General features: G+C 38.7%; 1 protein-coding gene across 1 annotated transcript in view; it reads right to left on the minus strand.

Moving 5' to 3' along the window:
- DST (dystonin) overlaps positions 1–13,715 on the minus strand; it is a 483,034-nt gene that overhangs the window by 114,470 nt on the left and 354,849 nt on the right. Inside the window, exons 40-48 of the mRNA XM_055329608.1 lie at positions 13,530–13,679; positions 12,086–12,301; positions 11,748–11,897; positions 10,224–10,457; positions 8,858–9,010; positions 7,111–7,344; positions 6,285–6,551; positions 2,959–3,507; positions 1,751–1,927 (exon numbers count right to left, since the gene is read on the minus strand). Of these exons, the coding sequence (XP_055185583.1) occupies positions 1,751–1,927; positions 2,959–3,507; positions 6,285–6,551; positions 7,111–7,344; positions 8,858–9,010; positions 10,224–10,457; positions 11,748–11,897; positions 12,086–12,301; positions 13,530–13,679 (2,130 nt within the window). The remainder of the gene's footprint in view (positions 1–1,750; positions 1,928–2,958; positions 3,508–6,284; positions 6,552–7,110; positions 7,345–8,857; positions 9,011–10,223; positions 10,458–11,747; positions 11,898–12,085; positions 12,302–13,529; positions 13,680–13,715) is intronic.

Consider the following 13,715-nt stretch of genomic DNA (forward strand, 5'->3'; position numbering starts at 1 on the left):
GTGCTACTGGACAGAAATGTTTCAAATGAACTGACTTGGGTACCCCCCAAGTTACATTTATTATCCAACAGAATATGCTAGCAATGGAAATGTAGAGAAAAGTGATTTTTCTGTGGTAGTCTTATGTGTTTATATTGCTGTTAAAGAAAAATAATTTTTAAGTGTTAATAAAAATGAAAGGAATGGAAACTACCTAATCCTCCTAAAAACGTAACCTTGCCACATGCTGAGATCATCTGTGAGGAAAATAAGAACATATGCCAAGAGCAACTTTAATTGCACATTTAATTTTTAAAATTATGCTGTGGCTTAATTAGAATTTATGCTCCTTTGAGACACAGCTCTCCTATAACATTTCTTTGGTTCCCTTACGACTAGAAGAGTCTTCTTCTGCAGTCCATACCAAGGAAGTTTTCCTTTGTTTTAAAACTAATCAAGGTATCCGTTTAACTTAAAAACCACAGCATTCTTTTGGGTTCTTCTTTTTCTTTTAGCTCTAGTTACGTAAAAATTACTTTCATATAGGATGTAATCAGTTTTCTGATAGAGACCTCACTTAAAATGTGTTTTTATACACTCTCCTAGACTAAAAATACCTAACTTCTTAACTAAATGTTATGTTGGCAATCTTAATAATTATTTTAAGCTTTTGGCAATCTTTACCAAAATAATGGCCTTCATGTTGTGGCCTCCTGTCCTCTGCCCCTACCATATACGTCCTTGGACATGTAATCAAGTGGGACCTGAAAACTTAATTAAGACAGATTTGTTCTTGTGCTCGTGGGAAAGAGTAAACACAAACAAAAAGGCCCAGGACTGATAATGCACATCAGTAACTAGCAGATGCAACTGAATTCTGGAAGGCAGTTGTTTAACTAGCAATACTGTGTGGACTTTCTACCTATAGCAGTAATGACTGTTACCTACCTGCTCAAAGGAGAGACAGAACTGATTTATGAGATGAAACTTTCAAACCCAAAATTATTGGTCATATGGAATAGGAGTAAAGGACTTCAAGAATTATCTTCCCTTACATTAAGATTTTAAAATATGCTTTAAATTTAAGATGACTCTGCCATCGTGGGTATACTGAGACTTTTGCAATTATTCAAGTCTGACATCAAGCCTGCACTTCTCAAGGAGCAGGTAAACTTTCTGAGAACTGCGCTAGGCAATAAGTCTCAAAGAGTCATCATGGGGACACTCATTAGGAACATCAGTCGTAGTCCTAAGACCCAAAACAGGAGAGTGACATCCCTTCTTCCTTTCCACCTGTTCATTCTTGAACACTTACTGAGTACCTACTTTGGGCCACATCCTCTCGTAGGTGCTGCGGAGATAGTACCGAACAAAATAGAGAAAAACACCTGCGTTCATGGAATTTACTTCTAATGGAGGAGAAAGACAATGAACAAAAATAAATAAGTATAAAGATAAATAAGTGGCCAGGGCAATATTAGTTTTTCTTTAAGGGAGGAGGGAGTGGTGGCATGCAAGCCATAATTGCAATGCCAGACCAGTTAAACAGCAATGGAAATAACAATCTCATTAGAAAGAGAAATGAATAGACCGTGAATCAGAGTCCCAACTCCCTCCAGAAAGAGAAGTCCATTCCCATCCTTTGTTCCCCTTTACAAGGTGACATGATCACAAAAGCAGGGGGAAGTGGATAGCTTTTAGTAAGACTACTGAAGGGTTGGATCTCTCAGTTTTCTCTCTCTGTCTTCCCTTATCTGTTTCTTTCTCTTACCTTGGTCTCTTCTAATTGCCTTTGTAGATTTTTAGGGTCCACAGCGATGGGTTCAGATAAGTGTTTGCTTGCTGTCACCTCACAGGCCTGGAGCCCAGAAAGAAGGGCACATGAAGCATCTTCATAGTGTTGATATTTATCTACCAAGTCTTTAAGATTATTCCCAAGGACATTGCACTAAAAATAAAATAAAATAAAAATAAAAAATCAGAAGAGAATAAGGATGGGAGGCTAAAATCCCACCATGTATGTGTTAAAAATCTTAGGACCTATGAGTTATGTAACTTGAAAAACACCAGAGTTCAACCAAAGTTAGTGAAAACTTTAGGACTAAGATATTTTCCTTCATGTGGAGAAGCATCTTCAAAAAGTAACCATAAAAATGAAGAGATAGTCCTAGATTTATACCAGTTCGAAATATGTTTACAAGGAAGAATTCAGATATCAATCACCAGAGGAGGCTAATCAACCAGGACACACTCCCACTGAGTTATACTCCATGTGTATAGCTATATATTTGATGGAAAGGTTTTCAAAGCACTTAATAAATCACTTATATGTCATGTAAGACTGAAGTTGAACAAGAAGGGAAAATAATCTAGATCAGAATGAAGCAAAGGCCAATAATCAATGATGCTCTTCCAACCATTTGTGTGACTTGGTTAGTCTGTTCAGCTTATACTGTAAAGAGGGAAATGTTTTCTTAGTCCCGCATTTTTTTTAAACAAAACTCTTTCGCACGTCCACAAAAGGGAAGCTGAAACAGTCTGTTAGCCGTGCAGTATTACAATAATGCACTGATCAACTCTATCTGCAAAACAAACAAGTGTAATATTGGTGAAGGGAAAATTAATCTGATGTGAAAGTTTGGTCCCAAGCCTGAGAGGCTGCAAATGAGCTAGCCCTGCTTTCCGTCTAGAACCAAAACATAACCGCCGCCTGGTGGTCAGATCAGATACTGGCATTTTAGACGTAAGGCTGCTAGGCAATCACTCCCCCCCAAATTGAATTGATAACTTGAGGCTCCTAACCTTTCAACACATTTGCAGAAGTAAAGCAGATGAATAAGAAAGAGGGAATGAGGATGAAACCACCTTATGTCCTCTGCTTCAGTTCTTAGATTGCTCCCTTCTCATTCCAAAACAAAAGTTAAGAAGACAGAGTGAAAACTATAGTCACAGGCTGACTCCCCTTAAAAATAAAATTACCTTAGAGTAGAGAGACCTGAACCGATCACTGGCATGATCCAGTTTGCCCTGGACTTCTCTGAAGGTTGCAGAAGTATCGATATGATCCTGGGCCGCCTTGCTGCCGCCGCTCCTCCTGCTACAAGACTTAGCTGCTTCTAACACTCTGTTGCCGGAAATTGTGATGTACCTCAAGTCCCCTTTGTGAGAAATGACGTCTTCTGAGAAACTCTTCTGCCGCTTCAGTTTGGTCATCAGACCGCTGAGGTCGTCTGTGCCTGCTTCCAGGTTTTCCAGCTCTTGCTCTGACTGCTGCAGCCAGTGCTGGAACTCGCTGTAATCAGCATCAAACTTCTCTAACTCCTCCTGCAGAGAATGTGTTAGCTTCATCTTCTTCTCCGCTGTGGCCAGAGCGGTTTCGTAGTGCTCTTTCAGCTCCTTCATGTTCTTTTGCAGTTTCTCCTTCTCCTCGGGAGACAAGTAGTGGCCCTGTTTGTCAAGCAAGGTTTGTGCAGACTGAGTGGCCATGAGGACTGCTTGGTGCTGAGAGACGATCTTCTCATGTTGGGCCTGTGTGGAAAACAGGTCAGCCATCAGGTTGGAGCAGTGACCAGCTTACATTGAGGCTGTCAGGAGGCCCCTGTCACCTTAACACCAACACACTTAAATGAACCACAGGTGATGACTTGCTTCTCATTAAGTTTATCAAGGCACAAGGGATTTCCCTCACATTGGTGCGTTTCAGGAGAGCAAGTTTTGACCACTCTAATTTTATTTTTATAGAGATTTTCTAATCTTCTTTAGAAAAAGATAGTCACAGAGGACAAGTACTGATCTTGAAAAGTTTGAAAAAAAATGATGAATTTCTCTTCCAATCCTAAAATGAGTATCTACAGTATTGATCTCATTTTACTCATTGCTTCTTCACAACTACCCTGAAGGGACTGCTGATGTCTTTAGCTAATTATCGAGCAAAGAAATACAATATTCTGATTAAGAAATGACCCTGAGAAGACATTTAAATAGGAAAAAGAGAATCTGTTGATTTTAAGGCTATAACACCAGGATGATTATGAAGCAAGAACAACATACATTCAGAGAAGCCCAATGAAAGAGGAACATACATAATCAAAGAGAATACTGGAACTATTCAGCTTCACTGGGCCTTGCCCTCCTACATGGGGAAAATGGAGACAATTATCCCTATATATCACAGGTTTGCAGAAAGGAGTACATGCGATCACATATATGTAGAATACTTCCTGGCAAGTTTGGCACATGCCAGGGATTCAAATCCACTCTAAAGGCGGAGAGCAGACCTTCTAGCAGGTGTGCTGCCAAAAGGTCACAGATGTGCTTCTTTGGTCTTCAGGACAGCTGGGTGGTGCTCAGGTAGCTGGAGTCCCTCCCTTTCTTTCCAGCCAGAGCACCTTCCATTCACCCCAATATCCATACAAATATGGCAGAAAGGGTAAGAATCTTCCTGGGTAATTTTCCACATTTCTCACAATGGTTTACAGGGAGCCAAATGACCTGATAACATTACCTTAGAGCTCTTTTACCATTTGGTCCACCTCCCACCTCCATTCCAGAAACTCCAGTCTGTTAAACCACTACCTCCACCCACACCTCATTAGGCACATTTGGAACTATTTTCCTCAGTCGTTCTTGTCTGGCAACAGAGCTTTCCTCAGGTATCTCTCCCACACATCCCCTCTAAGTCTTTGCACAAATTTCACCCTCTCAGTCCTATTCAAATGATCCTATTTAATGCTTTAAGTGGCTCCCAACCCCATACCTACCCCCTCTACTCAACTCGTTTCTTTTAGCAAAAGATCACCATCTTCTAATACTTCATATTGCATAAAATTTAGTTATTTATTAATAACTATCATCCTGACTTATCATCCTCACTATTCTCATATGTAAACACCATGACAGGGAATTTATTTCACTCACTGGGGGATCCCAAGCACCTAGAACAAGGTGGGCAACAAAGGCTAATAAGAATAACTATGCTATAAAGTAAACAGGACTGAGAAGCACTGTCGTAGGGCAACTATTCCCTGATCCCCATTAGTCAGCTGACAACATACTCATTAATATTTGTATTCTATCTATAACAATGCTTGCCACATCATGGGCACATGATAAATATTTTTGTCTGAAGAACTTTCTTTCCACAGACTGTGTCTTTGAGATTTGAACTATAATCACAGACTACCCTCTCCTGTGGGTCTTCTGCACAGAGTAGATTAGACAGACATATATAACACCTTATAAATCATCTGATCCAACCTCTTCCTTTTATAAATGAGGAAATATAGTCTGAAGGAAGAAACTGTGTGGCCTAGGACATGTGGCACAACTAGGAAGTGCTAGAAACAGAACCCCTGGCCAGTACCTTAGGCTATCTCTCCACTCTGCCAGGATGTTAGAACTCTCTAAAGCACTTTCAGAGTCCTACTTCTTAGAAACAAAAAGATCAGAAGGCAAACATCATGAAATTGGCTAAAAACAAGGGCTTTCCTTGTAAGGCATCTTTATGTTAAATCTACCCACTGGTATTTGCACTCCTTGGGTCAAGTTACTAACCTTTCCTGAATTCTTTGTAACACACTCATCAGACATTCCTAAAGAAATTCATTAGATTTTTTCATTTTAAGTGATACTTATGGTAAGGTTCAAGAATAGCCCCTGAAAACTACAAATACAATAAATAGTTCCACTCCTCTTCTGGTTTAATTTATATTTCCTTTAAGCTAAAAACCTCTCAGAGACCATTCTGTTCCAAAGACAAAGACATGGAGGAAAACACACAAAACTCCAAGAGCACATCAAGTCTGGTCATCTAACTACAAATGCCAAATGCTGGAATAAAGTGATCAATTTTGGGACACTTTGAAAAAGATTTTCAAAAGTTGCCTCTGCTCCTGTACTAGATGTATACACTTGGGCCAGCTACTTCACTTTTGTATGTTACAGTTTCCTCACCTTTGAAACAAGAGTATAGTGTCAGAGGGAGCAGGGGTGGGAAACTCAGTGTGTTCAGTTGGGAGGAGGTGAGAAGATGCCTGGCCCACTGCATCTGCTCTGAGTATCAACTATCATTATTTCTATTACTTCCTTATAAATCTGCTTTGCTTAGAAGAATGCCATATCTAATGATTCATTTTTGACTTGCTTAGAATTCTCACAGTAACTTCTATCTGACATAATGACAACCCTAGAAAATAGGACTTTATGCTAGGTGGTCGTTAAGGCTTTGAGACAGAACTCACGTGCCCCTCTCTTTACAGACCTGAGAGACAAAGTTTGACAGTATCGCTCTGTTTAAAACAACACACCTTAACTTTTTGGTACTGCTGGTTCAGATTATCCTCAGTGGGTCCAACTGGACCATCCACATCAGTTTCCAACAGGTTACCGTTAACATCGTCCTCCTCTCCCATCGCCGACATGCCGTCGCCCTCTGGAAAATGGGTCCCATTCTGTTCAATGGCCTGTCTCTGTTTCATCCCTGCCCTGTCAGAGTCTTTGTCTATGCTGGATAGCCAGTCCAAAAGGTTTTCTATCTTGGTTTTGCTCTCTTCCAGCTGCTTTGCAGCTGCAACCTGGATAAAGAAAGTTCACGGGAGGTACTGTGAATGCTGGATGAGGCACCGGTTTCAAGATATTCCAAAAGGAAATATTTAAGATGATTTAAAATTAGAGTGGGGATACTAAAAACTGACACACGCAGAAGACTGAACACAATGAAATTAAACCTCAGAGCCACAGGCAGGTTACTGGGATGTTTCCACTGTCCTCAAAAATACATTCTGAAATTTTAACTACAGTTGAGTCCTCATGCATTTCCCAAGTAGAAAGTCTGACAATCCCCCTTAAATTATTTTTTTAAAGTTTTTAAATAAGTTCTTTAAAAGTATTTTTAAAAAGTTAAACAAAGCCAATTCTTCAAGCTTTCTGTGGTATTTGGTCAATTATGTAAAAAAAAAAAAAATATATATATATATATATATAAAATTTGGTCAATTATATGACTATAAACACAAAAATCTAGTCTCTAGTCCTAAGCATCACTTATTGGCACCTGATAGCACTTAAAAATTCAAGGAGATGTTAGGCTAATCATCAACAAAGCGACGGTATACCACGTATTTGAATAAGGACCTTTTCTGTTTCTTCTTTGATTGCTGTTGTCACAACTTTATCCAGCTCCTTTTTTGACTGTTCTGCCTTTAGATTAAGCTGTTCACACTTTAACTTGGCTTCATTAAGTTTCTGCTCGATCAAAGCTTTATCTTCTTGAGACAGCTTTTCACCATTCTCTTTTAAGAAGTTCTCTGTATTTTTCACTATTTCTGCCAAAGCCTGTGCACTTCCTTGCATATCTTTCTGTAATTCCTTATAACACAAAAGAAAAAAAAACCTCTCATTAAATTATTACCTATTTAATTCCTCTAGAGTTGTAATTCTAAAAGAGGGAGTGAGCAGAGAAGAATCTAGCATGTACAGGATAAAAAAGCATAGTCAGTTTGAGTTGATTTACTTAAATCACAATATTTAATGTGAAACCTCAAACATCATTAAAGAAAGGTGTGAGGTTTTCATGTTTCACAAAGGGATATGGTTTGTAAAACCCCGAATTTAAGGAGTGCCTGGGTAGTTCAGTTGGTTAAGTGGCTGACTCTGGTTTTAGCTCCCATCATGATCTTAGGGTCCTGGGATCAAACCCCACATCACAAGGAGTCTGCTAGAGGATTTCTTTCTCTCTCCCTCTGCCCCTCCTCCCACTCATGCACGCTCTCTCTCTCTCTAAAATAAATTTTAAAATCTTAAAAAAAGAAAATAATGAATTTGATAATATATTCTATACAAATGTGCACACACCAGATATTTTTCATTCTGTAAGCTTATCTGTAAGAACTTTTAAAGACATGGTACTATTATTTATTCATTTTTTAAACATCTGTTTTTTAATACATACCTATTACTCAGGATAAAAATAAAGTAGTTCTCTCAGTGAAGTAAAATAACCTCTTCTAAACCCCAGAGCTCTCAATATGCAATATTTGCTTCTTTGCCCCAGCCATTAGGAAGCTCAAAATTAAGATCTCTCCTCAGCAGTTATAGCTTCTGTCTAGATTTCTCTATTTAATTTCTCTTCTCCTCCTCCTTTACTTTGCATTTTCATTCTCCATATTATACTGTGTTTGAACCTTCATATTATTTTCCCATATTTTTAATTTAAGCCTCATCAAATTATCCTAAGAATTATTTGAGTGGAAACAGATACTACTTATTGAGCCACTACTATGTCACATTAATTGTGCTAGTCACTTAATTTACATGCAGTATTTCCTTAACTCTTACAATCAGTGAACTATGATTGATGAAGAAACTGAGGCTCGAAGAGATTCAGTTATAAAGCTAACAATGTGGAGAATCTGAGAGGTGAACCAAGAGCCGTCTAGTTACAATGAGAATGTTCTTTCTCCAGACACCAAAATAAAGATATCTTTATCCATCATTATCGTTGGTTCATTCAATGACAAGGGACAAATTGTAGAGAAAGAAGGCAGGAATAGGAGGTTAAGAAAAAGAAAGAACCCAAACGAATGGTTATTTCACCTGATGTGCAAGGGAGTGAGCTGGCCGTAAATGGATGCAAGTTTTAATTCCTCAGACAAAGCATTTCCATTAGCAACCTCCTTTAAATGGTCTTCCCTCAATATCTCACCAAAACCAGTCAAGAAAATTACTGGCCTTGAAATTGGAAATGTAACTCTTAGTATATAAAGCTCACACCTGGGGGCATCTAAGCATACTGTAGCTCAGAAAAGCTAAAACAATTTGGTAATAATAGTAATAAAACTTCATATCAACAGAGACCTGCTGATGCAAAACCAAATTTTACCTCCTGCTTGGACTGATACTTCTTCAATTCAACTGTGCCATCTCCAATCACAAAGGCTTCTTGGTGACCAATCAGGCGATTTTCAGTTTGGGTGAGGAGATCACATATCCCTTGGAGTTTCTCTTTGTACTCCTGCTGACGCTCTGCCACAATCTAAAGCAGGGCAAAATTAAAGCATCTTAAATGTGTGGTCCATAAACTCACTACTCTGATTACCCCTAATTAGAACACATTTTGCAAGTTTTTTCACATTTTACAAGTTCTAACTGCAAAATTAGAACATATCTTGCAAGCTTTCTGAGTATGCTGTAAACATGATAGCAGTGGGGTACATATTGAGCAAGGTGACACAGAAAGAGCATGTCCCATATACGAAGAAGGAGATCACGTTTGGATGAAACTGCTCAATAGAATACTGGCCATGCATATGTGTAAAGGATGGAACTTCTGACCGAGAGGAAGAAACATTCCATTTTCTTAAGCTCTTGAAACCTGCGACACACATAATTAATTCTGCAAAGGGATATCAAAACAGAAGTTAGTTGTGATTTGTCTGTTAACAAATTTGCTATGTGTATATAGGTTATCATGCTAGAGATAATGCCTAGGTGCTTCCAGAAATAATAAAAGGAGTGCTGCATGCAATGTTTCTACTTTGTCACTATGCCTAATTCCATTCCCACCCCTTTGCTCATTACTGTTATTAGACGTAACACCCTAATATAATTCACTAAATTAAGAGATTAATCTACTAAATCACTATTAATGCTCGTATCTTTCATTTTCCTATTATTTATATACTAGCTATGCATCATGTAGCCATTGATCATGTTTCGTAGGAGCCTAACACACTCCAGGTAAGTAAAGTACTATTTTACATTCATCCTTTTACCATTGTTCACAATACGACAGGGTAAGCACTGCTACTATTTCCAATTTAGCACTGAGAAAACCATGGTGGAGTGACGTGCCATGTATCACATGTGACTGAGTGTAGCCAGGAAGTAACCTCAGGCAGTTCACACCCCATGTCCTGCACTCCTGTGCCATACTACCTCCCAGAGGAAAAATATACTTAACTTTCTCTACCCATATGTTTACCAAGTTATCGAAAGTTTTGAGTATATCTGGATTTTTTACTCTTTAGAAAAAAAAATCAAGACTCCCACTTGAGAATGGTGGTTTCAGGGAGTCATAAAAATCAAAATAAACCAACTATACTATTCTTATGGAAAACAATACTGTCACATATTCCAGTATCTCTACATTATACTCCGTCTACTAACTGTCTTTCAGATCCCATATTACAAGTTTCACATGGAAGAACTAAAACCAAAGAATTCCCACTCCACAAAGAAAGGCAAACCTTCTCATCATCAAGATCCTGTTCTAGCTGTAACTGAGTCTCTAAGCATTCCACCCGGGCAGTTACTGATTCCTGTACATCAAGAAAACACTTCTGAGTTGTGTTTAGGAGCCTCAGTAGTTGTTTGCTTTGGTTGGGAGATAGGTCTTGTGCACATTCAGAAATGAAGAACTGCACATCAAGGGCGGTGACCTCCAGCTGCACTTTGGTGTGTCCAAGGTCTTTTAGCACATTCTGTGAACAAAATAGTACAAGTTACAAAATGGGAGGTAAGCCATAATATAAAGTTTACATCAACAATATTTTAAAAATGTGTTTCATGTATCAGGGACTCAAGGGTTTATTGACCTTTTTCATGATTCCTCTAGTTAAAAATCTATTCATCATCCAACAGCAGATGGTAATGATGAAATTATTTAAATATTATGACAATAGTACATGGAAAAACAATTCCTTTAAGAATTTTTTAAAATTTATTTTATTTATTTTTTAGAGAGAGAGAACCTTAAGCAGACTGCTACTGAGTGCAGAGCCCAATGCAGGGCTTGATTTCACAATCCTGAGATCGTGACCTGAGCTGAAATCAAGACTGGGAGGCTTAACTAACTGAGCCACCCAGGCACTCCTCCTTAAAGAGTATTTTAATCTTGCCTGCCATGTCACATTTAAAATGTAACTTCAGGGGATCCCTGGGTGGCTCAGTGGTTTAGCGCTTGCCTTTGGCCCAGGGCGTGATCCTGGAATTGCGTGGTCCTGGAGTCCCGGGATCAAGTCCTGTGTCAGACTCCCCACATGGAGCCTGCTTCTGCCTTTCTCCCTCTCTCCCTCTCTCTCATGAATAAATAAATAAATTTTTTTATAAAAATAAATAAAAAATTAATTGTAACTTCAACAGAAGATAAAAACCCAATTCAATGAGCTAGAATTTGAATTTTCTGACTCACGGGGCCAGAAGCCTCAACATCCTATTCATGAGGCATGCTATTCAAATTAAGAACTCTGATGTATTTTTAGGAATAATTTAACTATTATGTATTTATGTGACTAATACACAAATAAATACAAATCTCAAGATGTCAGTGGTGGTAAGAGATTGATAAGGCAGGAAGGATAGCATGAGAATGATATCCATAAAGTTGTGATTATTTTATGGTTGTGTCAATTATGGACAAACATCTCTTAGAGGCAAAGAAAGGAAAGAATCCTTTTAGATTTAGCAGTTATTTTTTAAAAGATTTTATTTATTTGAGAAAGAGAAAGAAAGAAAGAGAGAGAGAGACAGAAAGAGAGCATGAACAGCGGGAAGGGCAGAGGAAGAGGGAGAAGTAGACTTCTCGCTGAGCAGGGAGCCTGATGTGGGACTTTGATCCCAGGAGCCCAGGATCATGACCTGAGCCGAAGATAGATGCTTAACTGACTCAGCCACCCAGGCACCCCACCAACCATGGACTTTTTGGTAAACATTTGTTGTATTAAATCTGGAGGGTTTTAAATGTACTTTATCTCATTTATTTTGATACTTGCCTTGAGAAACTCCAAACTTTTCTTCATATGTTCAGTATCTTGTACATTCACAATCTCAATATCCTTCACAGATCTGCTCTTCTCTGATATCCAATGTGAGAATGATTCAAGTTTCTGAAGAAATTCTTCATGGGAAACTGCTAGCTTAGACTGGAAAATAAATTTGTGTGTTCATTTCTGTCAATCCCCAAATTTCAAATTCTTACAAAAAATTGTTCTGCTTCAAAGCCCTAGCAGTCTGAAAATAAAAGGACTTCATCTCATGACTAAATTTTCAAATAATCAAATTTTCTTCAAAACTCAAATTCTGACTCAGCGCGAAATGTTTTGATGCCTACCATTTCAGAGTCAATGGTGAGCATGACGTGTTTCATTCTTTCTGAAGACACACTGCTGACGGAAGTGAAAGCAGTCTGCAAACTTTGGTGGCTTGTCCTCAATTCCTCAAGCTGTCCTCTGGGGAAGTCACTGGGAAGAGACTTTAAAAACTCTTCTGCCAACTTCATGTCTTTTCTTAAAATGACAGCAATTGGAGCCAATCCCAATTCAAACGTCTGCAAAAAATATATATCCCAGAACTGTTCAGTGTGAACCCACTACAATAATCATTCTAAATGTAATAGTATCCCCCCCAAAATCAATAAAAACCGCTCAACACCTCGACATTTAATAGTGAAGCTTGCAAATTCCAAAGATAAAGAGAAGATTCTTTTTTTTTTTTTAAGATTTTATTTATTTATTCATGATAGTCATACAGAGAGAGACAGAGAGGCAGAGACACAGGCAGAGGGAGAAGCAGGCTCCATGCAGGGAGCCCGACGCGGGATTCGACCCCGGGTCTCCAGGATCGCGCCCCGGGCCAAAGGCAGGCGCCAAACCACTGCGCCACCCAGGGATCCCTAAAGAGAAGATTCTTAAAGCAGCAAGAGACAAGAAATCTCTAACTTTTATGGGGAGAAATATTAGATTATAACAGCAGACCTCTCCACAGAGACCTGGCAGGCCAGAAAGAGCTGGCAGGATATATTTAGGGTTCTAAACGAGAAGAACATGCAGTCAAGAATACTTTATCCAGCAAGGCTCACATTCAGAATAGAAGGAGAGATAAAGAGCTTCCAAGATAGGCAGAAATGGAGAGAATATGTGACCATGAAGCCAGCTCTGCAAGAAATTTTAAGGGGGACTCTTAAAATTCCTCTTTAAGAGGAAGTCCAATGGAACAATCCACAAAAACAGGGACTGAATAAGTATCATGATGACACTAAACTCGTATCTTTCAATAGTAACTCTGAATGTGAATGGGCTTAATGACCCCATCAAAAGGCGCAGGGTTTCAGACTGGATTAAAAGCAGGACCCATCTATTTGCTGTCTACAAGAGACTCATTTTAGACCTAAGGACACCTACAGCCTGAAAATAAAAGGTTGGAGAACCATTTACCATTCAAATGGCCCTCAAAAGAAAGCAGGGGTAGCCATCCTTATATCAGATAAACTAAAGTTTATCCTGAAGACTGTAGTGAGAGATGAAGAGGGACACTATATCATACTTATAGGATCTATCCAAAAAGAGGACCTAACAATCATCAATATATATGCCCCGAATGTGGGAGCTGCCAAATATTATCAATTAATAACCAAAGTTAAGACATACTTAATAATACACTTATAATTGGTGACTTCAATGTAGCGCTTTCTAAATGTAATAATAAAGCACAATGCTTGTTTTTCCAAATTAACACCAGCTGACTACCATTTATAATAGGCAGCAGACAGTTCTTACCTCTAACTGTTTAAGTTGGTTCCTTAAAGCTTCCAGATTATTATCCAGAGACTCTTGGTTGTCCAAAGGGGGCTTCATCTCTTGAAGTAAAGCCAAATACTCATGCATTTTTGATGTGTGCTGTAAACACTGCTGTAATTCAGTGGAAAACTAAACACAAATTTGGACATTTTAATTCGATAGCCT

The sequence above is a fragment of the Nyctereutes procyonoides genome, unplaced genomic scaffold (genome assembly GCF_905146905.1).
Source record: "Nyctereutes procyonoides isolate TBG_1078 unplaced genomic scaffold, NYPRO_anot_genome, whole genome shotgun sequence".
Lineage (NCBI taxonomy): Eukaryota > Metazoa > Chordata > Mammalia > Carnivora > Canidae > Nyctereutes > Nyctereutes procyonoides.